Source organism: Tupaia chinensis, unplaced genomic scaffold (genome assembly GCF_000334495.1).
Source record: "Tupaia chinensis unplaced genomic scaffold, TupChi_1.0 Scaffold000057_1, whole genome shotgun sequence".
In the NCBI taxonomy this organism is placed as follows: domain Eukaryota; kingdom Metazoa; phylum Chordata; class Mammalia; order Scandentia; family Tupaiidae; genus Tupaia; species Tupaia belangeri.
In genome coordinates, this window is record NW_006159515.1 from 3,768,336 (window position 1) to 3,791,998 (window position 23,663).

At 40.2% G+C, this 23,663-nt stretch overlaps 1 protein-coding gene across 1 annotated transcript in view; it reads left to right on the forward strand.

Annotated features, from left to right (window-relative positions):
- The window catches only part of NALCN (sodium leak channel, non-selective), a 351,304-nt gene that overhangs the window by 311,004 nt on the left and 16,637 nt on the right, over positions 1 to 23,663 (forward strand). The window contains exons 28-35 of the mRNA XM_006141515.2: positions 9,517 to 9,637; positions 9,723 to 9,821; positions 15,923 to 16,016; positions 16,526 to 16,632; positions 16,846 to 16,920; positions 17,635 to 17,754; positions 21,273 to 21,341; positions 22,530 to 22,678. Of these exons, the coding sequence (XP_006141577.1) occupies positions 9,517 to 9,637; positions 9,723 to 9,821; positions 15,923 to 16,016; positions 16,526 to 16,632; positions 16,846 to 16,920; positions 17,635 to 17,754; positions 21,273 to 21,341; positions 22,530 to 22,678 (834 nt within the window). The remainder of the gene's footprint in view (positions 1 to 9,516; positions 9,638 to 9,722; positions 9,822 to 15,922; positions 16,017 to 16,525; positions 16,633 to 16,845; positions 16,921 to 17,634; positions 17,755 to 21,272; positions 21,342 to 22,529; positions 22,679 to 23,663) is intronic.

Sequence of the window (23,663 nt, forward strand, 5' to 3'; positions counted from 1 at the left end):
TGGATGGCATAATGGTTACATAATGGCCAACTGGACACCCTGCAGAGTTGACGATGGTTCGAGTTCAAGAACTGGCAGCTTGAAATTCACACCAGGTGAGTGTGCATGTGTGCCCAAGATTCCAAGAGAAGAATGGAGGAGAAGGGGTTGCAGTGGGATCATGGGATCACCCCCCCCCAAGAGGTGATTTCTCTCTATCTCCCTGTGTCTCTCTGTCTCTCCAGCAAGTGCACATGTCCTAGAGCAAAACACTCTAAAATAAAGAAAACCTTAAAGAAGCATAGAACGTTTACTTTGTGAGACAAATATTTATTATACTGTAAATCACTTATTTCTATCCAGCCATCGAATAGGAATTATTTTTTTCCTTTTTGGAATTTTGGCTAAAGCTTCAAATCTGAGGCCAATAAGAAATAAATTATGTGTCTATACATTCTAAAGCAAGCATCTAGACTAATTCCAGCAGAATGTACTAAAAGATTGTCCACTTCATCACCCAGCTTTAGTTTATGTGAAGAAGAAGAAGAAGAAAAAAAAGCCCTTACCTTCAAACCTAAGATCACAGATATAAATGAAGTCAGGAGAAGAAAGGAAAGTGCCATGGCAGCTCCCCTCCCTTCAGTGTGGGGTAGAAAATGGTCAAGGGCGCTTTCCACCCCGCCAGGTGAGGACTCCCCAGGAGGACCACTTCAAATCAGAAGTGGCAAGGCAAGAAGAGAGGCTCTTGTGACCGAGCTGCTCTTTACCAGTTGGAAGAGCAAGGTTATCTGCTATTCTTGGAGGGCAAGGTAGTCATGGCCGAGGGCTCCCTGGCCTGAGCCATCTGGAATAGAACCCTGACACAGAGCTATGCCCTAGGGAGAGGGTGTCCCCTGAAAAGGCTGTGGGTACATTTCTAGGAGCAGGCTCTGAGAATGCCCAGAGACTGCACACTCATAGTGATCAGATATAAATAAATGAATAAATAAATAAATAAATAAATAAATAAATTTAAATAAATAATTCTTTTTAAAAAATGATGTATTTATAAGAAATGAGAGGTCTGAGAAGGCCGACAGAACAAGCAACAATTGCTATTGAAAGGTAGTTTCTGCCTCATAGTCCCCAAGAGGAGGGGACAGGGCATACCAGGTGACATGATAAACACCGGGGTTGGTCACAAGACAGAGGGAGAGTGAGAACCAAGGGGAAAAAAGAAACAAAAAACCTATATTGTGGTTTCCATGTACAGGAATACAGAGGCAGGGCAAGCAGGCTTACGGATCAGCTGTGTGAATCATTTCAAAGGTGATTGTTAGGGGCGTGCACTCCAGATTGGTTGGTTTATATTTGAAAAGCACACCCCCTAGGAGGAGGACTCATCCCACAAAGGATGAGGAGTGATTGATGAGGGAGACGGGATGCCAAGGCAGGTAACTCAGTTGTTACTGGGGTGTTCAAGCAAGATGTGCAGATGTGAGTCAGATGTTAATGTATCAGGTTTACAGAAGCTAGAGACACAGTTAATACAGGAACTGTTTCTTAGGAACACGCACATACACTCCATGAAAGATCGGCAGCTGTTGTGGTGAGAACACCAGTGGCCAGGAGCGTCAGACACAGAGGACTATAACTCTTTCTGTAACTCTTATGACATTGCACTCCAATCTTGTAAGAATCAGGTGGTGGCCTAAATGACAAGGAGTAGAACCAAGAGAGTTGCTGATCTTCTTCCTCTCCTTAAATCCCAGGTCAGGATTGAGCTACTGAGGGTGGGACTACTGTGCAGGTATGAGATCAAAAGTCTGATGTAAATGGAGTTAGCTGTCTACAAAGAGACTGATCTGATGAATGAAAGTGACCAGAAAATTCTGGGACTTCCTCCAAGATGTCAGAAAGAGCCAGACAGAACACACTAGAGAGCAGCTTTGCGGGGAGGGGGGACCTGTTGCCAGCTGTACCTATGGCGTTCATTCTGTTCCCTAAAGTCAGCACATAGACTTATACACATGGGAGTTCATTGAAATGTCATAGTTCATGTATGTTATTATGAGGAGTTTCAAGGGCAATGATTTTTTTAATTCATTTATTTATAGTCATTCACTATACATCAATACAGTATACAAAATGAAATTTTCCATCCAGAATACATTGTACATTGGCTTAATCAAGGATATTATGATACATGTTATCATCAACAAATAATTTTCTATTTCTTATTTCTTATATATTTTGCTTTTCTCCCTCTTGATTCCCTACCTCTCACCTGTGCCGTTCCCCTCCTTGTCCCGCACTGTCTCTGAAATCTACAGTTATTTTCCATACCTTTTTTTTACATTTTATTGATTCACTAGAGATCTTAATTAATTTAAAAACTTTCAATAGCAATCCCAGCTAATATACATGTATCTATGAACACGTCTGACTTTAGCCGTAAACCTCAGTAAAGTGAACATACTATAAAGTAGCACCTAACTGGGGCTATATAGCTTACTGCAGTCATTAAATAGGTACTAAGAGATATTTTAAGTGCATTTTTTTAATTTCAAGAAAAACAGTTTTAGTTTTAATAGACCAAAATCAAAAAACATTAAGAGAGATTTGCTTAAAACTTAAATCCAGGAAAAAAGGTTAGGATTCAATTCAAATACTAGGTGGATGAACTTATCAACAGTTCAAGAGAAGACAAAAATCCTTAAATATGGAAATCAAAGCATTGAAGAAAATCAGTAATGTTTTAGTCTAAAGTCAAGAAAATCTATTTCTCTAGTTCAGTCTCATGCAATTAATCTCTCTTCTATTGAACTGACAGTGTTACTGTGGTCTGATCTTCCATTTAAACTCTAGAAGTTAACATGCAACTCTGGACTTGTCCCTACAATTAGGCTGGCCATTCTCTTAGTTGTTTTTGTACTCTTATTTCTGTGTGTTGGATGTTAGTTTTCTTGGTATAGCACTCCCTTCAGTATTTCTTGGAGAGCTGGTCTGGTGTTGGTAAATTCTTTCTGGTTTTGTTTATCTGAGAATGTTTTTGTCTTTTTTTCCCATATGAAAGATAATCTTGCTGGGTATAGTATTCTTGGTTGAAATTGTTTTCCCTTAACACTTTGAATATATTTTCCCACTCCTTCCTTGCTTGCATTATTTCCAATGAGCGGTCTGATGTTAGCCTGATGAAATATCCATTTCTCTCTTGCTAAATTTAGTATCTTGTCTCTGTCTGTGGTTTTATTCAATCTGGCTATGGTGTGCCTTGGGGAATATTTTCTTGGGTTCATTCTATGTGGGGTCCTTTGCATTTCTTGGGTCTGGATATTTGAATACCTCTCTAGGGTTAGAAAGTTTTCTTCCAGGATTTCATGGAATAGATTATCAATGGCCTTATTAGTTTTTTCACCTTCTGGGATACTGATGATCCAGATGTTTGGCTGTGTAATGGTATCTAGTATTATTCATATGTTAGTCTCATTTTTAGGGGTTATTTTCTCAGTCTTTTTGGAGAATTTTTCTAGGTCAGAAGTTCCATATTCTACATTTGAGATTTGATCTGCATGATCTAATGTGCTTTTGATATTTTCAAGGGAGATTTGACTTCCTGTATTACAGCCTTCATCTCTAACAATTCTGTTTGATGCTTTTTTAATTTTTTATTTATTTTTTATTTATTTTTATTTTTATTTTTTAGAGAGGTTTTCACTATAGGGCACGTGCGCTCACCAGACAGAGAGAGACAGAGAAACAGAAAGCAAGAAATCACCCCCCAGGGGGGATGGTCACGCCGCAATCCCTTCTCCTCCATTCTCCTCTCGGGGGGATGGGCACGCATGCACACGCGCCCGGCATGAGTTTTAAGCCACCAGGTCCAGGACGCGAACCACATTCGACTACGTGGGAGTCCAGCGACATAGCCATTACGCTAACTGCTGGTTCCCGATGTTTTTTTTTATGATGTATATCTCCTCTTTAGGATTGTGTAAGAACTTCCTCACCTCTTAGAACTCATTGTCTCTTTTTGCCTACATTTTCTGGAGTTCATCATCTCTCTTCTCTTGCATCTCTGTTAGGTTTGTCACTAAAAATATTCTAAATTCTTGGGACCAGCAGTTGGTTTAATGGCTATGTTGCTGGACTCCCATGTAGTTGACCACGGTTTGAGTCCCAGACCCAGTGGCTTAAACTCACTCCGGGAGCATGTGCGTGCACGCCCAAGATCCCGATAGGATAATGGAGGAGAAGGATTGAGGCATGGCCATCCCCCCCTGGGGAGTGATTTGTCGCTTTCTGTCTCTCCGTCTCTCTCCTTCCTTCTGGGGAGCGCACACGCCTTATAGCAAAAACCTCTCCAAAAATAAAAAAATTCTGAATTCTTTATCTGACATTTCCATGAGTTCCCTTATATTGTCTGTGGAAGATGAGGAGTAATTATTTTTTTTTTTTGGGGGGGGGGAGAACAGGTTTTTGCTATAGGGCACATGTGCTTACCAGAAAGGCAGAGAGAGACAGAGAGACAGAAAGTGAGAAATCACCCTTCGGGGGGATGGTCACGCCACAATCCCTTCTCCTCTATTCTCCTCTTGGGATCTTGGGTATGCACGCACACGCACTCGGTGTGAGTTTAAGCCATTGGGTCTGGGGCTTGAACCACAGTTGAGTACATGGGAGTCCAGTGACAGCCATTACACCAACTCCTGGTCCCAATGAGGAGTAATTATTTTCCCTTAGGGGAGAGATATTTTCTTGGTTGCTCATATTTCTTGTGCCTCTGTGGTAGTTTCTGGTCATCTGATGGATTATACATTTTTTCCTAATTTTTTAAGTTAAATCTGAGCATTCAAAGTAATGCAGGAGGGGGTGATCTGCAGTCTCCAAACAGTACCGTTTTTCTCCCTTTACACACCTGATTCAATGGAAATTGAGGATTAATCTGACCCTAAAAGTTCTCAGATATTTGCCTACTGAGCACCTAGACCTGACTAGAAAAGTAGTGTGTGGAGGCTGAGCAGAAAAGTGAGAAAGGTAAAAATAAAAGGAAAAGGAAAAACCAAAAAAGAGGAAAAACAAGAAAGAAACAATAATAAAAAAAAAAAAAGAAAAAAATTTGTGAGCAAAAAATGAAAACCACGTGGTGCACTAGGTGCACCGCACAAATGGGGCCGCTCCGAACTCAGATGCAGATGGCTGCTGATCGGCTTGTCCCATGGGGGCAGGAGTAAAGGTAAGAATTAGCAAGGCAAAAGAGCAGCAAAGAGCTAAGAAGTTTAAACATTTTTAAAAAATATTAAACCTAGAGAGAGATAGAGACAGAATAAATAGGATGTTCTAACCTGGCTCCTGGCTAGATCTGGGGGACAGGAGGGTGAAGTCTAGGCAGAAGGTCTTCAGTGGTCCTCATCAAGGGCACTGGTATTTTGAAATAGAGGAGCATTCCTTGGGTGTCACCCCAATCGCTTCTGTCCAGTTGGCGAGAATGTTGTGACTACCATTAGTTATGGTGACACAAAAATCATTGGCCTAATAAATATCAACAGTAATCATGATAATTTTTGCATTTGCCTTCTCTCATAAGCTAATCAATAATTAGATGCTGAGAGAGTTACAATTTTATATTAGCTAAATGATGATTAAGAAAATAACTTATATCTGAGAATATGCCTCAGGAGTGCTTTGGTAATTATAATTAGGACATAAACATGCCCTATCTGCTTTAGGAGACAGTCTCATTTCTATATGATCTGTTCAGATGAATAAATTCATTTTCTTCTTAATCATTTGGGCTTGATGAGATAAAAATCACCAAAGTAAAAGGATTAAACATAGCATATATTATAAATGGTGTGTGTGTGTGTGTGTGTGTGTGTGTGTGTGTGTGTGTGTTTAAGCAGAGGTCTGGAATCCAGGGAGATGTCATACAAAAGAGAAAAAATGAACAAAATATTTACTTTTACAATAATTATTTTTTTAAAGAGAGATTTTTGCTATAGGACACGTGTGCTTGCCGGAGACACAGAGAGAGACTCTGTCGAATGCATGTACATACATGCCTGAAATCCCAACAGGGTGGAGAAATGGAGAAGAAGGGCTTGTGGTGAGACTACACTCGATTGAGGGTCTATCTCCCTCTCTTTGACTCTCTCTGGAGATTGCATATGCACTCTGGAGACTTAAAAAAATATTGCAGGGGCCAGCAGGTGGCGTAGTGGTTTAGGTGCTGGACTCCCACATGGTCTATTGTGGTTTGAGTCCAGGATCCTGCAACTTGAAACTCAAGCTAGGCGTGTGTGTGCACACACACACACACACACAAATTCCCAGGAGAAGAAAGAAGGATGAGAGATTGCAGTGTGGCCATACCCCCGGGTGTGATTTCTCACTTCTCACTTGCCCTCTCAATCTCTCTCTCTTCCCCATCCCCAGCAGTGCTCACACCCTATGGCAAAAAACTGAGAAAAGAAAAAAAGAAAGAAACGTGAGAGAAATGTTAGAGATACAGAGTACCATTCCAGACATGGTTGTTCCAACTGATTCTCTCCACAGTGGCCTCTCCTTTCTCAGACAAAGGGCAGCTCTCACTGTGATCTTGGGGACCTTGGAGCACTTTCCATGAATGATTGAGGGAGGGAGAAAGACACCAGATTGTGAGGTCAGAACAGAACAAATGTTTTAATTCTCTGAATTGAATAGGTAAGATTATAATTTTTTAAAAAATTAACTAGGAGAGGCCAACAGGTGACATGGTGGTTAAAGCATTGGACTCCTACATGACCTACCACAGTTCAAGTACTGGACCCAGCAGCTTGGAAATCACACTGGGCACGTGTGTGTGCATGTGTGCCCAAACTCTGAGAGGAGAATCAAGGAGAAGAGACTGTGGCATGGCATCCCGTTTGGGATGGGATTTGTCACTTTTGATCTCACTGTCTCTCTGTTTCTCTCAGGCGAGCACACATGTTCTAAAACAAAAATCTTGGGAACCAGCAGTTAGCGTAATGGCTATGTCGCTGGACTCCCACGTAGTCGACCACGATTCGCATCCCGGACCCGGTGGCTTAAAACTCATGCCGGGCGCGTGTGCGTGCGTGCCCAAGATCCCGAGAGGAGAATGGAGGAGAAATAGCCTTTTAAGGAAGGGCAACACATAAAATAACAGCCCTGGATTATGTTTGAGATTTCTGAAGTCCTTCATAGTTATAGATGAAGTTTCAAAGTTTTCCATTTTGCTAGAATGAACAAAGCATAAACATCTTAAATGGTTTAAACTGAAAAATAATTATTTTTTAAACTGTGATATATCCTTCCAGCTACTTATATCTCTGATACTACATTTTCTTTTCCTTGGTTTAACCTAAAAGTGTATTTTCAACATATTCTAACTTCTAGAGGATGTGGAACATGAAAATAGTTTAAGTTGCTGCAAATTCAGCTAAAAAAGTACTTTAGCATAAAGTGAATGGGCAAGGAAGTTCAATATCAGATTTTAGAGCTGGCTTACTTGGTTTTGAAAAACCCTTATTCAAGCAAGTTGTACCATCTGTAGAATCTTTATAACTTCTGTCTACTGTAAAATACATGAAATTCAATTGAACCTCCCCTCTCCCTGCAAAGGAAAGGGTATTAGGAAAATCCAAAAGACTGCATTTGCACTTTTATACATAAAAAGTATTAGTCAAGATCAGTCAGGCTTGTGGTTACTGTTGACTGGATCCCACATGGCCAACTGCGTGGTCAAGTCCTGCCTCTCTCTCTCTCTCTCTCTCTCTCTCTCTCTCTCGTCTATGCACATGCTCTAGAGCCAAACAAACAAACAAAATGATAAACCAGAATTCTAAAATATGAATTTCTGAGTGGAGCTTTTGCAGGGTGTAAAAAACAGCTCTATTAATTAGCCTTAAACCCTTAGGACCAAGTCGGTTTCAGTTTTATGTTTTCTTATTAGCTCTCCATCTATTTGGCATTTTTAAATAACTTATGCAAGTATATTTCATGATTGTGTCTGCAGTTTAAGAGGCATAAAACACATTACAAGAATGCTGAAGCAGGTGTCCCCCAGAGTGTTGCCTTTCCTAAGTGTTAACTTCTGATAAGTGAGCTAGTATAGAAAAATGATCAAAATACAATTTAGATAGGCCCCAGTGGGCCTTCTCTAGTCAATAGTCCAGAGCTCAGTTCTTCATCAAATCAGGAAATATAGTGATAACCCATGATTTTCCTGTGTTTGGTGTCTAAATCTTTTAAGTATTTTAAATGGCCTCTAACAAAGAGTAAAGGAAAAACATTGAAAGCTTCTTCTGTTAACATCAAAAATTCAGCTAAGGGACCAGCAGTTAGCATAATGGCTATGTCGCTGGACTCCCACGTAGTCGACCGTGGTTCGAGGAAAAACACTGAAAGCTTCTTCTATTAACATCAAAAATTCAGCAGTTAGCATAATGGCTATGTCACTGGACTCCCACATAGTCGACCGTGGTTCGAGTCCCGAACCCGGTGGCTTAAACTCATGCCAGGCGCATGTGTGTGCGTGCCCAAGATCCCAAGAGGAGAATGGAGGAGAAGGGATTGTGGCGTGGCCATCCCCCCTGGGGGGGGTGTGATTTCTCGCTTTCTGCCTCTCTGTCTCTCTCTGTCTGTCTGGCAAGTGCACGCACCCTATAGCAAAAACCTCTCCAAAAAAAAAAAAAATTTCAACTAACACCCACAATGATTAAAGAAGACATGAGACAGTAGAAAGAATCACTATTGTAAGTGGGAAGAAAATGAGTATAAACGTGTCAGAAAAACAAAAAATGTGAGCATATCGCTCCCTACGTACACAGTGGTAGGGTCAAAGTGAATCAGGATACATTTATGGATGCAGACAGTATATGGTGCTTTGAGTGCTCCAAAACATGTCTGTGGCAAACACTCAGAATTAAGGAGAGAAAAAAAACAGCCGAGAGAGGGATTTGGAAACAAAGCTATGGGCAAACGCCCCATGCCAGTCTCTTCTCAGTGCATCCCCTCTTCACTGCATAATGACACAAAATGAAAGAAAGTGACCGAATTCTACTTTCTGTACACTTACACACAGAAAATTGAAATGTATGCCTTTAGAAATGGATCCAATTATAACACTTTCCCAAAATCACAGCCCAAATCCAACTCCCCTTTGTGCAAATTTGTAAATTTCTATCCCCAGTCCTCAGGGTACTTAGGACAGAGTAGAAAGTGTTACAGCATCTTGGGAGTTAGGACTAGTGGCTTGGCACTTTGCTTTAAATTGAGAATATCCCCTTATCATCTGATGAACATAATTAATCAATTTTAAGACATTAATGCATTGTTATTATGTAATGAGCAAATGCCTCAGAGCCCACCTTCCCAAAAGCCAAATACGCCCGGGTACTCAAGATCGGAAAAAAAAAAAAAAAAAGGAGCCCATAACGGCCCACCTTCCCAAAAGCCAAATACGCCCGGTACTCAAGATCGGAAAGAGCCACAGAGATTTGCCTGAGGGTGTTTCTCATTGGGATTTCACAGCACATTCTTCTTTCTGGATTGCAGGGCGAATCCTCGGAACTTTAATTTTGACAATGTGGGCAATGCTATGCTGGCATTGTTTGAAGTTCTCTCCTTGAAAGGCTGGGTGGAAGTGAGGGATGTTATTATCCATCGTGTGGGGCCGGTAAGCAGGCACATCGAATCCTTTGAACGCTTCAGAGCAGCTTTTCATTTGCTTTGATGAATAACCATATTTTTCATTTATGCAGATCCATGGAATCTATATTCATGTTTTTGTGTTCCTGGGTTGCATGATTGGACTGACCCTTTTTGTTGGAGTAGTTATTGCTAATTTCAATGAAAACAAGGTAAGAATTCTTGGTTTGATTACCACTGGGTTATTCTTTTCTAGCCATGCACTTTGAGCTGTTTTTTTTGCACACGGCATGAAGTCACATTAAACTGTAATGTGACTGTTATAAATAATCTCTATAACTATTTTACAAGCTACTTCATTGCCGCTTTTCAGGCACATTATTTAAGAGTACAATTCTCTTGCTAAATTTACCCTTTTGGTAACAGTGCCATTAATTCACAGACAACTGAGAGGCACATCTCCTATTGTTGAAATTGAAAGGATGTACAAGTTATTAAAATACAATAGCTGAAAGTGATTCACTGACTCGCTGATTGCAGGTGATATTACTATCACACAATGTAAATCGGGCGCTTCTATGCAGCTCGGTAGGTGCACTCAGAATTTCGATGGGGTAGGGGGTGTGCAGCGGAGACGTTCATCGAATACAAAGATTTTCTAATTTCATATGAACTTTACATACTTTATGAACTCAGAAAGCACGCTGCTTTCCTACTGCTCTGAGGTCAGTACAAGTGCTCACACATGGGAACGAGGCAACGCAGTTTCCTATGAAAAAGTGAATCCGAGGAGAACATCCCCTCAGCGCACTCTGCAGAGGTGCTTGTCCTTCTGGCCAGGATGCCCTTGTGTCCGGCTATCTTTCAGAATCACAATCATTGAAATGCATAGTTTTTGAGCTGCTTTCTATGTCTTCACATTTTACATATGCTGCTATCTATTCTCACAACTCTGAACTGCATGGTCGAAGAAAAAGCAATAACTTGTCTGGGGCTCTAGGAGTGAGAAATGGGGCCAGAATTCGGAACTGGGCTCTATTGCTGCAGGGTCTATGTTCCTTGGAATGCAAGAGTATAAGAACCACCACTGTCGTTTTGCATTGAATTAAAACTGGATTTGCCTGCAAAGCCCATGCTGTTCGACATTATTCATGGCTAGGACTGATTCTCATGCATTTACATCAGAGTTCTTTGGCTCGTGGAGCTGCCCACGGGACTGTCTCACTCACTGACTCACTGGGCCCATCGTGTGTGATACAGTCACTCAGTCGATCGCCACCTTTGATGTGTGCCTGATGAGTACGTCATTTTACTCAGTATTTCAAAGGGTACAATTTAAAAATCCACTCTTTGGGTCCGAGCAGTGCTGGGACACACAGACACACAGGATGTCAGAGATGGAAAGAACGGTACTGACCGTGTGGTCCAATCCTCCTGTTGCACTTCCTCACACAGCCATGCACGAGCTGCTTTAAGTCCTGCAGTGTGTTCAGTTTACCACCAAGCAGAACGAGGAAGATGTGTCTTCTTAGATGCCTTTGAGCCGTGTAGTGGAGCAGCCCCAGGAATTCCAGTGTGTGAGCAGAAGCTAGCCAGTCAATTAACAGGAGAGTTTAGGCATTGCCGGCTCCGAATGCTATCTGAGGCCTTCTAAGCAGGCCCCTGACTTCAGGGGGATTAGGGCCTGTGGGAGCTCACGATCCAGCAGTGTAATAGGACAACATGAAATGTTCCGTAACTGGAAACCAAAGTGTAATTAATTGCAAGTCTTGAACGTATAGGAATGACTGAGTAAGCACAATAACCAGGAAGGGCCACGTTCAACGACAGAGAGGGAGAAAGTGCCTTGGCCTTTTGGTGGGGCATGTCATGCCAGCTCAAATGGGTGCTTAGAGAAAGAGGAAATTAGATGAATCATATTATCGGATATTACAAACTTAATTAGTTAATTGGAGATTTAAGTGTTTAAATTATGTGAACCATTTTAAAAAGATTTCTTAGATGATAGCACCAAAGCTGTTGTCTAATATACTTGTTTATGATTCAATCATTCAACAGATTTATGTGAGCACCTAGTAGGGGCCAGACCCTGCTCTTGACACTGAGGACCTAATAAACTAGACACAAAACACATAAAACCTGCTCTTGCGGAGCACATGTCTTAGTGTTCATACCTAAGACAAATATATAGATCCCCAAAATAGAGGCAATAGGTAGTGTGAGAGTCTTTTCATAGGAAGCAGTCGTTTTTTTAAGAAATAGTTGCTATAGGTTGTGTGTGCTCACTGGAGAGACAGAGGGACAGAAAGCAAGAAATCACCCCTAGGGTGGATGGCCATGCCACAATCCCCTCTCTTCCATTCTCCTCCTCGCATCTTGGGCATGCATGCACACGTGCCCGGCATGAGTTTCAAGTCACCAGGTCCAGGACTCAAACCTCAGTCAACTATGTGGGAGTCCAGCAACGCAACCACCATGCCATCCACTGGTCTAAGGGGGAAGCAATCTTGAAACCATGCATGACAAAACTTGAAAGTCATAGTTCATCATAATGATGAGGTAATAGACAAACTAAGGTTTTTTGAAGCCCACTTTTGTAAGCCAGACAGCCAGCGCCTTGCTCGGACTGCTCGATAAGAATTCCTAACAAGAGCCCCAAGTCAGCAGCTCTTTCGGACCCATCCCATCAAGAAGCTTTCCTCTTTTCATAAAACTCTGCTTAGTACCCCTCCTTTTGTCCACATTTCTCATTGTTCGTGATCGCAAGACATAACCTCAGCCAACTCAGAAATCCTGCAATAGAAGTCTCTTTTACAAGTTCCAAATCTACATGAGTAATTCAGGGGGATTTTCAAAAAGTTAATGAAAATGCATATTCCAAAAGAACTGCATGGATTTCAAACTTTCTTTGCGCCAAAATAAATTCATACTTTAATTATATTTTCACAGAGTTTTTAAAGTGTCTCATATGTTTTTATTTCTGATTTTCCTTCTATGAACAGTGTGTTTAATTAAGAAAATTAACATTAGTAAACTTTCAGAAGTTTTCATACATTAATGATCAGGTGCTCAGAATGAGCAGGGCAGAAATGATCTAGAAAACAAGGAAACCTAGACATTTATATAAAAGCTGGTTCTTAAAAAAAAGAAAAAACTAGGAGGCCAGCAACTGTCATAGTGCTTAAGACGCTGGACTCCCTCATGGCTGACTGCCGCTTGAGAATCATGCCAGGCATATGAGCGTGTGTACCCTAAATCCTAACGGATACTACAGGAGAAGAGACTGGGGTGTGTCCATCCCAAAACCGGGGGAGAGGGTGATTTCCCACTTACCCTTTCTCTGTCTCTGTCCAGCAAGTGCATGTCTCCTATGGCAAAAATCTTTTTTAAAAAATTAGGTCACTCAACTTCCAGTAAGGTTGAGCAAGAACAAAAATGTAAAAAATGAAAGTAAACAAACTATAGTAAGAAAAACAGTGTTGGTATTGTTATGGAGAGAGAAAATTAGGCTTAGAACAAAGCACAAAGCCCCAGCAGGAGCCCTGGTGTATCGAAAGGAAAACAAATCAGTGGGAAGAATGAGAACAACAACAACGCTGGGAGCTTGGACTGTCTCAATCCAAGCTAAACTGAAACTGAGATACCCAAGAATGAATTCCAAATGAATTAAAGGCCTAGCTATGAAAAGCAGCGTTTTTTAGAGAGAGATTTTTGCTATACGGCACATGTGCTCACCAGAGAGACAGAGAGAGACAATAAATGAGAAATCACACCCCCCCCCGGGGGGAGATGGCCACACCACAGTCCCTTCTCCTCCATCCTCCTGTTGGGATCTTGGGCACACACGCACATGTGTGCAGAATATGTTTCAAGCCACCAGGTGCAGTGCTTGAACCACAGTTGGTCATGTGGGAGTCCAGCGATGTAACCATTACACCATTTGCTTGTCCCAAAAAGCAAATTTTAAACCATTTTTGAGCCATATTAGCATTTGCTTTTGATCCTAGAGTAGTTGGGAGTTTCTTGGCATTAGTCACAAAGTAAAATCAAAAAAAAAAGAAGAAAATTGCATGTTAGATGACTTTTGAATAACCAAAAGTACTATAAACAGAATAAAGATACAAAGCAAAGGCTAAGAGAAACTATTTACAACTCACATAACTGACAAAAGATTAGTATCCAGAAAATATGAAGAAGTTCTCTAAAATGTTAAAAAGTAAATATCAAGCTACAGAAATGTGCAAAGAATGTAAATAGGCAATTTACATAGGAAGATTTAGGAATCAAACAAATGCTACCCAAAGATTCAAGAATCAAACAAATGCTACCCTCAGCTGGCATGGTAGTTAAGACACTAGACTGCCACATAGCTCACCACAGTTCAAGTCCCAGACCTGGCAGCTTGCTTTCTCTCTTTCTCTCTCTGTCTCTCTCTAGTGAGTGTGCATGCCCTGTAACAAATTAAAAAATAATAATAATAATGATAAGTAAGTTAAATAAATAATTCTTTTAAAATACTTCCTCTCCTTAAAAATAAAACTAACTCAGACACATTTTATATACTCATCAAAATGGCCAAGTGAAAATATCTTATAGGATCAAGTATTAACAAGAACATAAAGAAATGGGAACATTTGTACACTGCTGATGGGAAATTTTTTGTTGTTGTTGTTATTTCTCTTTGGAAGCAACTTAGCAATCTCTAGTAACCGTGAAGATGTTTAAATTTGTATAAACCAGCAATTCTAGAAATTTATGATGAAGAAACTCACAAAGGTGTTTAGTGTGAGACAGTACCTGTGTATTTATCACAGCGATGTTTGCAGTCCATATACCTAAAATGAGTAACTTCCAATACAGTTGTAGTGGGCCACTCTGTGAGCGGTGAAAACGAGCAAATTAGACCTACAGTAGTAATCTAGTTATATGGAAAACATATTGTTCAATGACAAGAAAGACAAACTACACAAATAAGCATGAGGGATACTATTTATATATTTTTTTAAAGTCAAAATGCATACTTATGTATATATACATACATAAGCACAAAAGTCTGAAAATATAGTAATAAGAGCACTGTCCTGAAAGATAGTCATTAGATCCATAGAAGGAAAGGGAGAATGGCAATGGTTTTGTGTGTGTGTGGTTTTTTTATTTTTTTTAACTGTCAGAGGGTGTGTCCATCTGAGAGAAACAAAGAAAGAAGAGAGAGAGAGAGAGAGAGAGAGAGAGAAAGCATCCTCCAATATGACATGGTCACACCATAATCCCTTCTCGTACATTTCTGTCATCCTTTTCAGATTTTGGGCATGCACACATATGTACCTGGTGTGTTTTTCAAGCCACTGGGGCCAAACTTTGAACTGCAGTTGGCCATGTGGAATCTGGTTCCCTTAACCACTAGGCCACAGAGCTGGCTCAGGAGTGTTTGTTTGTTTATTTTGGAGAGGTTTTTGCTATAGGGTGTGTGTGCTCACCAGAAAGACAGAGGGATACAGAGAGACAAAAAGCTAAAAATCCCCCCCCAGGGGGATGGTCACACTGCAATCCCTTCTCCATTCTCCTCTTGAGATCTTGGGCACACACACGCACACACGTGAGTTTAAGCCACCTGGTCTAGGACTCAAACCGTGGTCAACTACATGAGAGTCCAGCGACATAGCCATTATACCAAACTGCTGGTCCCAGGAGTGTTTGTTTTTGTTTTCCAATTTCTTAAATTATACTTCTGATAATATACTGTGATAATTGATATAATTTGTATGCATTTTAATCAAGTATTCTATTTATTTTTACAGAATATCTGATCCCATGTAGTCAGTTATCATGGCACTAATTTCTTAAAGAGACAAATTTTATGAGTTTGTACCTCTTAAAAATAGTTCTGTGATTACACATAATAGAATTTTCTTTTTATAAGAAAGACAAAATACCCTTGACTAGCAGCAGCAGCACTGGTAAGCTGTAATTTTGCTGCTATGAAATGAAACTCACTACTATTAGTTAATACCTATTGTTTAAAATGTAACCATGTAGAAAACCCTCTTTAAATTTTCCCAAATCTAAATATCACACATCCTCAAAAGTACAATGAAGGCTACTGGCTGGATATTCTCTGAAATTTACGGCCGTGATTTTGGGAACTCTCCTCAAGACTGACCTGGAATTCCAACCATGTTTCTCTTAACCAGCTCAGTACTTGAAGAAGGTCTTTATTGCAAGGACCAAGTCCTGTTTGTCTCACCACCCATCTGCAACACTCTTGGTGCGGATGTGACAAAAGGCCTTTTCCTGCTTTCCTTTGTTTGTGAAGGGAACGGCTTTGCTGACGGTAGATCAGAGAAGATGGGAAGACCTGAAGAGCAGACTGAAGATCGCACAGCCTCTCCATCTCCCACCTCGCCCGGGTATCAAAGATGCTCTGATTTTATTCATGTTGGGCACTAGTGTTCATGATCCCCCAGGAGCCTCAGATTTAAATTAAAATAATAATCGGGAGGCCACTAGGAGGTTGTGCATAAGTTAATATAGAAACAGGCTCCAACTACAGATCTCTCCATAAGGCTATTAAAATCAACCACCCAAAGGTTGTGCTTCAGTGCTCTCAGAATAAGCCTTAATGAAAAAATGAATTTTTAAATAAAATATATTTGTGCTTGCCTTTTAAAACTATGAGTGAAATGTATTAAGCTGACAGAAATTGAATGATGCGCTTCGCCCTCCAATACGAACGGCGTCATGCACTGTCGTTTTAAATATTCAGAGCCAGCCGTTCCTGCAAAACACTTCACAATAGATTGAACTGGAGGGGAAAAAACTGTAATGGGTTTTAAGATGAGCATTAAAGAAAATGAAAGACAAGAAAGTAAATGTGACCCATGTCTAAAATGCCCTTGCCTAAACCTTTCTTTTCCAGATAATGATGGTTTCAGAGCTAAAATGTACGACATAACCCAGCATCCTTTTTTCAAGAGGACAATCGCATTACTTGTTCTGGCCCAGTCAGTGTTACTGTCTGTGAAGGTACTCGTTTCACTCTAAGACTCTGGGAACGAGTTTTGTAGTTGTTGGCATATCCAAGAATATTCCAAGCTGCCGTATCACGCACAGTCTACATTCTTTAATATAAAAATTAAAAGTCACGGTCACATTAAAATGGGCCAAGAGGGAGGTCTGTATGTGTCTGATGGGTGTGGGCAATGGCTTGTGCACAAAGACCTGTGTGTTCTGTTTTAGTGGGACGTGGAGGACCCAGTGACGGTACCTTTGGCGACAATGTCGGTTGTCTTCACCTTCATCTTCGTTCTAGAGGTACAGTGATGAGTTGGCTGGCTCTGGAGGGAGCAGTTCACAAATTTAAGTAAATCAGTGTCCCACATGGATGGCATGTTCTTTCGGCTCTGTGTTCCATTGCCTTCGGAGCCTTTTTCTTTTTGGGGGGATAGGGACTTACAGGTTGTGTACTCTTAAGATGTTTCCTTTTTAGGCTGTTCTCCTTGAACACTGAGTTTCCTTAACCTTTTGGAGTCTTTTAACTGCAGAAATGTTGCTGTTGATTGTTGGGTTTAAATATTGGTCTGTCTAGTTATGAGAGTTCAAATATTTATAGTGCACTGTACACGCCCCTGTAATTTCTAGAGTCCAATTGCAATGTGGTGACAGAGTGAGCTGGCTTAATTCATGGTCCATCTCATACTGCTTTTCAGTGCAATCTTTGAAATACAAGCAGATTTTCACTTTGCCCTGTACTCGTTGATGTCTTCCAAAATGTATGGTCTTTTGCTCAAGGAAGAAAAATGTCCTGCTATCAGGACTGGTCATATGACATGGAGAAAAATAGTGTGCAGAATATTGATTTGTAACTTACATAGCTTTAAAAGTAAAATCACATATCTTGGTAATAAATTCTTTTTTTGTTGTTGTTGTTACTAATTTCTAAGAAAATGTAATATACCTCAAATTAACATGTTGGACTACCTGATGTACACTCACCCTCTATGTATTGTCTGCACTATGTTTTCCCAGGTTACCATGAAGATCATAGCAATGTCGCCTGCTGGCTTCTGGCAAAGCAGAAGAAATCGATATGATCTCCTGGTGACGTCCCTCGGTGTGGTATGGGTGGTGCTTCATTTTGCTCTCCTGGTAAGCCCATAATGAAACTTAATTTCAGCTGGTGCTTTCAGTTTTGTTCAGCTCAGCAGTTCAGCCTGGTTCTCAATTTCATTTCACTCCATGTCAACTTACTCTGAGGTGTTGGGTTAACCACCCTGAAGCCCAGCTTTGATGGTGATGGTTCCCTCAGATGTGCTTGCATGGCTGTGTACACACCCCACCCCCTGATCACAGACAAAACCTGGTCCCTCAAAGCCCTGGAGTGCGCAAGCCTCAATGAGAAGATCCTTAAAGATCTTCAAGCTTAACCCCTCATTTTATGAAAGGATAAAACAAGAGAGAGAGAAAAACAGACAGAGAGATTAAAAGATCTGTCTATAGCCACATAACAATCTGGTATCAGAAAACTGCAGCTCTATCTGAACTGAGGTATAGCATTTGTTCCTCTTCGTTACACTCAGTATTTCACTACATAATTCTCAAGTACTTCCACTGCTTTATTTTCCCCTAGACATTAGCTGCTGTTTCTCTAAAGCACATCATTCCCCAACTGCATACCTGTATTCCCACTATTTTGCCTCCCTTCATGCTGAGGTCCACCTCGAAATCTACAGCTGTGGGTATACTTGACTGTAATTAGAACTGTGTTAAATATTAGAAGTGAAATAACACCACAGGTGTAACTGAAAATTTCCTAGGTGCCATGTTAAAAAAAAAAGAGGGTCCAACAGGTGGCCTGGTGGTTAAGTTGGTGGACTCCACATGGCTAACCACAGTTTGAGTCCCAGACCCAGTGGTTTGAAGCACATGCTGGGCACATGTGTGTGTGTGCTCAAAATCCTGAGAGAAGAATAGAGGAGAAGGGATGATGGTATGGCCATCCCCCCAGGGGGTGATTCCTCACTTTCTGTCTCTCTCTGTCTCTCCAGTGAGTTCACACACCCTATAGCAAAAATCTCTCTTAAAAAATAAATAAATAAAAGTAAATAAATAAGAAAATATGACAGCAATTTAATAATATATTTTCTTACTTACCATATGCAAAATATTATTATTTTAAAATGTATACATTATATGAATGATGGAGGTAGATGTCATCCTTTTCTTGGTATGAAGTCTTCTATTGAGTGAGAATTTTACATCAGCTCTTTATTTTGAACAGTCACACTTCAGATATATTAGACAGCACAGCTCTGGAAGATCTAGACTGAAGTCTACACCCAATATTCCAGCCTTGACCAAGACTTACTTGTCTTCAGTGATCCCATGTTCCCCACTCTGAACTGGAAGATATAACTCCATAATCCACCTGTACTGAATGGGCACTATGAAGGTCAACCGAAATCACATATGTGATGTGTTTCCAACTATAACAATTACACGAACCCATAAGCATTATTATGAATACTTTCCTTTTTTATCTGTTAGTCTTCCTCAACCTCCTCTCAACTATTGGATCGTCAGGAAACTCATTTTTGCATAGAAAAACAGAAAAATATGTCCTGACTTTCTTGACAACCTAATATTATTAATATTATCCATTTTCTCCTGTTCCCTTCCAACCATTCTTCTACCTCCTGTAGTATTAGAAGCATGTCATGAAATATTCATAACCTGTGGAACCCACCTACACATCAGAAAGGGATCATTTAATATGAAGTGGCTGTGCTTATGAACACACTGAGAACCTTTCTAAAGCCGGTGGTGCTTTCAGCATCAGGGGCTATCTGAGGCCAACTTGAGCCTTTGGTCACCCTGATCATTTTCACAAGGAATAAATGGTTTTGAGCACAAGAGATGTACAAGGCCCTGTGCTAGGAATGAGGTGAATGTAACGAACAAAATAAAGACAGTAACTACTCTCTCAAACTTTGTAGTCTGGAAAGCTAGATAGATATTTATCAAATGGTCACAGATCAATGAGAATTATACCTATGGTGAGGGAGATGTAGGTGAACTCATATTATTGGACTTCATACGATACGGGGAAGTGACTTCATCCGAAAGGCCATGGAAGTCAGCCCTGGAGAAGTGATGATTGGGTCCCACCTGTAGAATGAAAAGAGTATTTCAAGCAGCTGTCTCTACTATGAAAGTATGCAGGAGCTAGAAGAGGAATACATCATGTAACTGGAGAAGAAGGAGCAGGGGTTACATGGTATAAGAATTGGATGGATAAGAAGTGTCAGACCTCTCAAGACCTTATAGCCCAAGTGAATAATTCAGGTTGTCATCCTAGAAGTTGTTGATTGTCTTTACTTCCAGAACATAAAGACTGACAATAGGTCTTGAACTAATACATAAAAAAGACACAGAAAGACCATGTTTTTTCTTTCTCTGGTAATTACAGTCAATTGCTACTCAGTCCAAGCAAAAGAGTAGAGTTGGCTTCCTAATCTCAAATGTCCCAGATAGGAAATCTTAACCAAAAAGAGCATCTTTCCTGTTCCACCTGACTGCTTTTGAACTTCTGGTCTTGAAAGGAGGCTCATCCTCCACCATATTTTGTAGCGGACTCTCAGGAAAGAAGGTACAGTTCTTGTGCCCCATCCAAAAATGCTACATGCACACATTCGTTTACTTGTACCTCACTGGGGATCTCACTGGACCCCTTCCTGGGGGCCCATCTGTGACTGTTGTCATTTGGCTAGGCCAGCCTCCTGGAGAATAATCATGCATTGGCATCAGCTGAATGTCAAGGCTGTTATTGCAGTCGTAGTCGTGGGAACTTTGTTTCTCAGATGCAGCTTTCTTAGTCACAAAGCGCAGAGTCATTGCTTGCTGCCAATCACACATTGGAAGAAAGAACTGGATATATTCCTGAAAGGAAGGACTTCTTGAAATCAGTTCAGCCCAATGCACATGTGGTGATCTTCAGAGGTCTCCAGAGACCTTCAGAGAGAAGTCTGACTTCTGGAAACCTTATCCAACGTCATCACTTCCTCCTTGGCAAAATTCCTTCATCTATCTCACGTTGCTTCCTCCTGTCACATTGTTCCCCTCTGTTTTTTATGTTCTGTTCTCAAAAGAGCTGGTCACATGTTTTATGTAAAACAAATTTCAAAATATGAAATTCAGGCCCAGCTGCAATGGCACAGGTGGTAGGGTGCTATTGCATGATGCCAGAGTCACTTGGAAGGTCCAGGGTTAGATCCTGGATCAACCTGAACAGGCTAGGCACACCCATGTATGCCTAATCCTGGCCAGCTAAAGCTGGAAGAAGAATCTTGGCACGGTGAGACCCTGTCAAGGGCACCTGTCTTTTTCTCTCTTTATCAATCAATAAATAAACTTTTAAAAAAAATGCAGAAGTCAGCTGAGCAAAACAGAACCCAAAGTTCCATTTGAGATTTGATTTTATGTCTAATATCTATTCATAAGCTGTGGCAGTGACCTTTTCAGCACCTTTTTAAGATAAATATAAGAATTTTCACATTTTATTAAACTAATTATTCAGTAGACTTCACAGAAGACTTAAAATGAAAAATAGAACTGTAACATGATCTTTTGTGCAAATCATGAGTGGCTGTCTTCTATTTAAATTTCAGAATGCATATACCTACATGATGGGCGCCTGTGTGATTGTCTTTAGGTTTTTCTCTATCTGTGGAAAGCATGTAAGTACGTTGTGAATTCTGTCGAAGGTCACCTGTGTGCACCAAAGTGCACCTGTGTGCACAAAGTGCACAGCAGTGATCAATTGACTTCAGCCTTGTAGGTGTTCAGGGTGTAGTCAATAAATTATTAGACAGCATAATCACAATTAATAAATACTGACTGTTAAAAATGAATCAATAACTTAGATATCTTTTGATATGTTTCCTGTCATTTGTTGTTTAATTTATTCCTCATATTTTTTGAGTCAACTTAATCATCAATTAAAGATGACATACCATTTGTAAAAGTAAAATCTTAATGTTTTGGGGGCCAGCAGGTGGCATGATGGTTAAGGCGCTGGACTCTCATATGATTAACCACAGTTCAAGTCCCAGACCTTGGGGTTTGAAGATAAAGCTGGGTGCATGTGCATGCATGCCCAAAATCCTGACAGGAGAATGGAGAAGAAGGGATTGTGGTGTGGCCATCCCCCCCTTGAAGGGTGATTTCTCACTTTCCCTCTCTCTCTTTTTCCCTGGTCAAACCCAAAAAGCAAACAAACAAACAAAACAAAAACTTAAGGTGTTTTTATTTGTATTGTTTTTATTTTAATAAAGATAAATAACTTTGCTGAAAATGAAAATCATACTTAATTGGACATTTACAGTTACATAATTCTGGATGTCTTTACATTCTTTGTTAATGTTCATACAAACATTCTGCATATATACTTCAATTTTGAAATACCGTTTCCTTTTTGTTACAAACATTATTTCATTTATACATTACATATGTCTACATAACTTAATATTTGATGGTTATTTAGTATTATACTAGTATTATACTATTGCTTAGGATTTTGTGGAAGAAGTGTGATTCTACTTGCTGTAGGTCAAAAGTATGCAGCTCTTTTTAGAGAATTGGGGAGCAAGAGAACAGGGAAAGCTAAAAAGCTCAGGGTTTTACTTTTTCTGATTTGAATAGACTGCACAGTTTGAAATAAGAATAGAATTTCTCAGCATCTGATGGCTCGTGAATAATAATCAGATATAATACCTAATAGGAAGCAATGTTCAAATGATATGCTTAAGTATCACTCCTGAGACAACCTGCTTAAATATTTCCTGCCCAGGTCTTTCAGGACTTAATAAATGAAATATTCCCTGTTTTTCCTGCCTCTCCCACATGACCCTCCTCCCCATCTACAGGTGACTCTGAAAATGCTGCTCTTGACAGTGGTCGTCAGCATGTACAAGAGCTTCTTTATCATAGTAGGGATGTTCCTCTTGCTGCTGTGTTATGCCTTTGCTGGAGTTGTTTTATTTGGTACTGTGAAATATGGAGAGAATATTAACAGGTGTGTTTCTTGATCTTTCTATTTATTTGTGAAGTATACCTTTCCAATGATAAAGTCATGAATAAAAGCTTAATTTCTTTTTCCTATTAAAGACAGAGGAAGGAGATAAAGAGAAGAAATTAGTTGAAAATTAAAATAAAAATGGCCAAATTTTAAAGGACATTTTCCCAATTGAAAGAGGTATACACACTCAACTTAGAAACATTAGAAACATTAGAAAATTCAGGAATAAAACAAAAAAACCATAATTTCACCAACACTCAGGAATACCCACTTCTAATTTGAGCATTCTTTTCTATCCACATATTGCAAAGAATAGTGATATATAGTGTTTTTTATATAAAACAACTTCTATATGGCTTTGAAGGTTTTTTTTTTTCTGTTCAAAATATGGGAAGTTAGAACCCCCCAAATGGTTGTTACATATGCATAGTATTTTTTTTTTTTGTAGAGGTTTTTGCTACAGGGCATGTGCACTCGCCAGACAGAGACAGAGAGACAGAAAGCAAGAAATCAACCCCCAGGAGGGATGGCCACGCCACAATCCCTTCTCCTCCTTTCTCTTCTCAGGATCCTGGGCACGCACGCACATGCGCCCGGCGTGAGTTACAAGCCACCAGGTCCAGGATGCGAACCGCGGTCAACTACGTGGGAGTCCAGCGCCATAGCCATTACACTAACTGGTGGTCCCCAATATGTATTTTTCAAAGATTATCTTAGATTTTATGAAAGCATCTCATAGTTAAAAAAAGTCATGATGAATTTTTACTTAGGAAAGCAGAAAAATACATCATGACTTTTCCAACAACCAAATACATACAGTACAAATGTTGAAGAAACTGCCTGTTACGTGACACAGGGTTGGGTTGCTCCACCTTTTACAGCATAGTCCAAGTAAGAGAAGTAAGAGCTTGTCTGACTAGCACTGGGCTCGCTCTGCGTGTGTGTGTGTGTGTGTGTGTGTGTGTGTGTATGTGTGTGTATG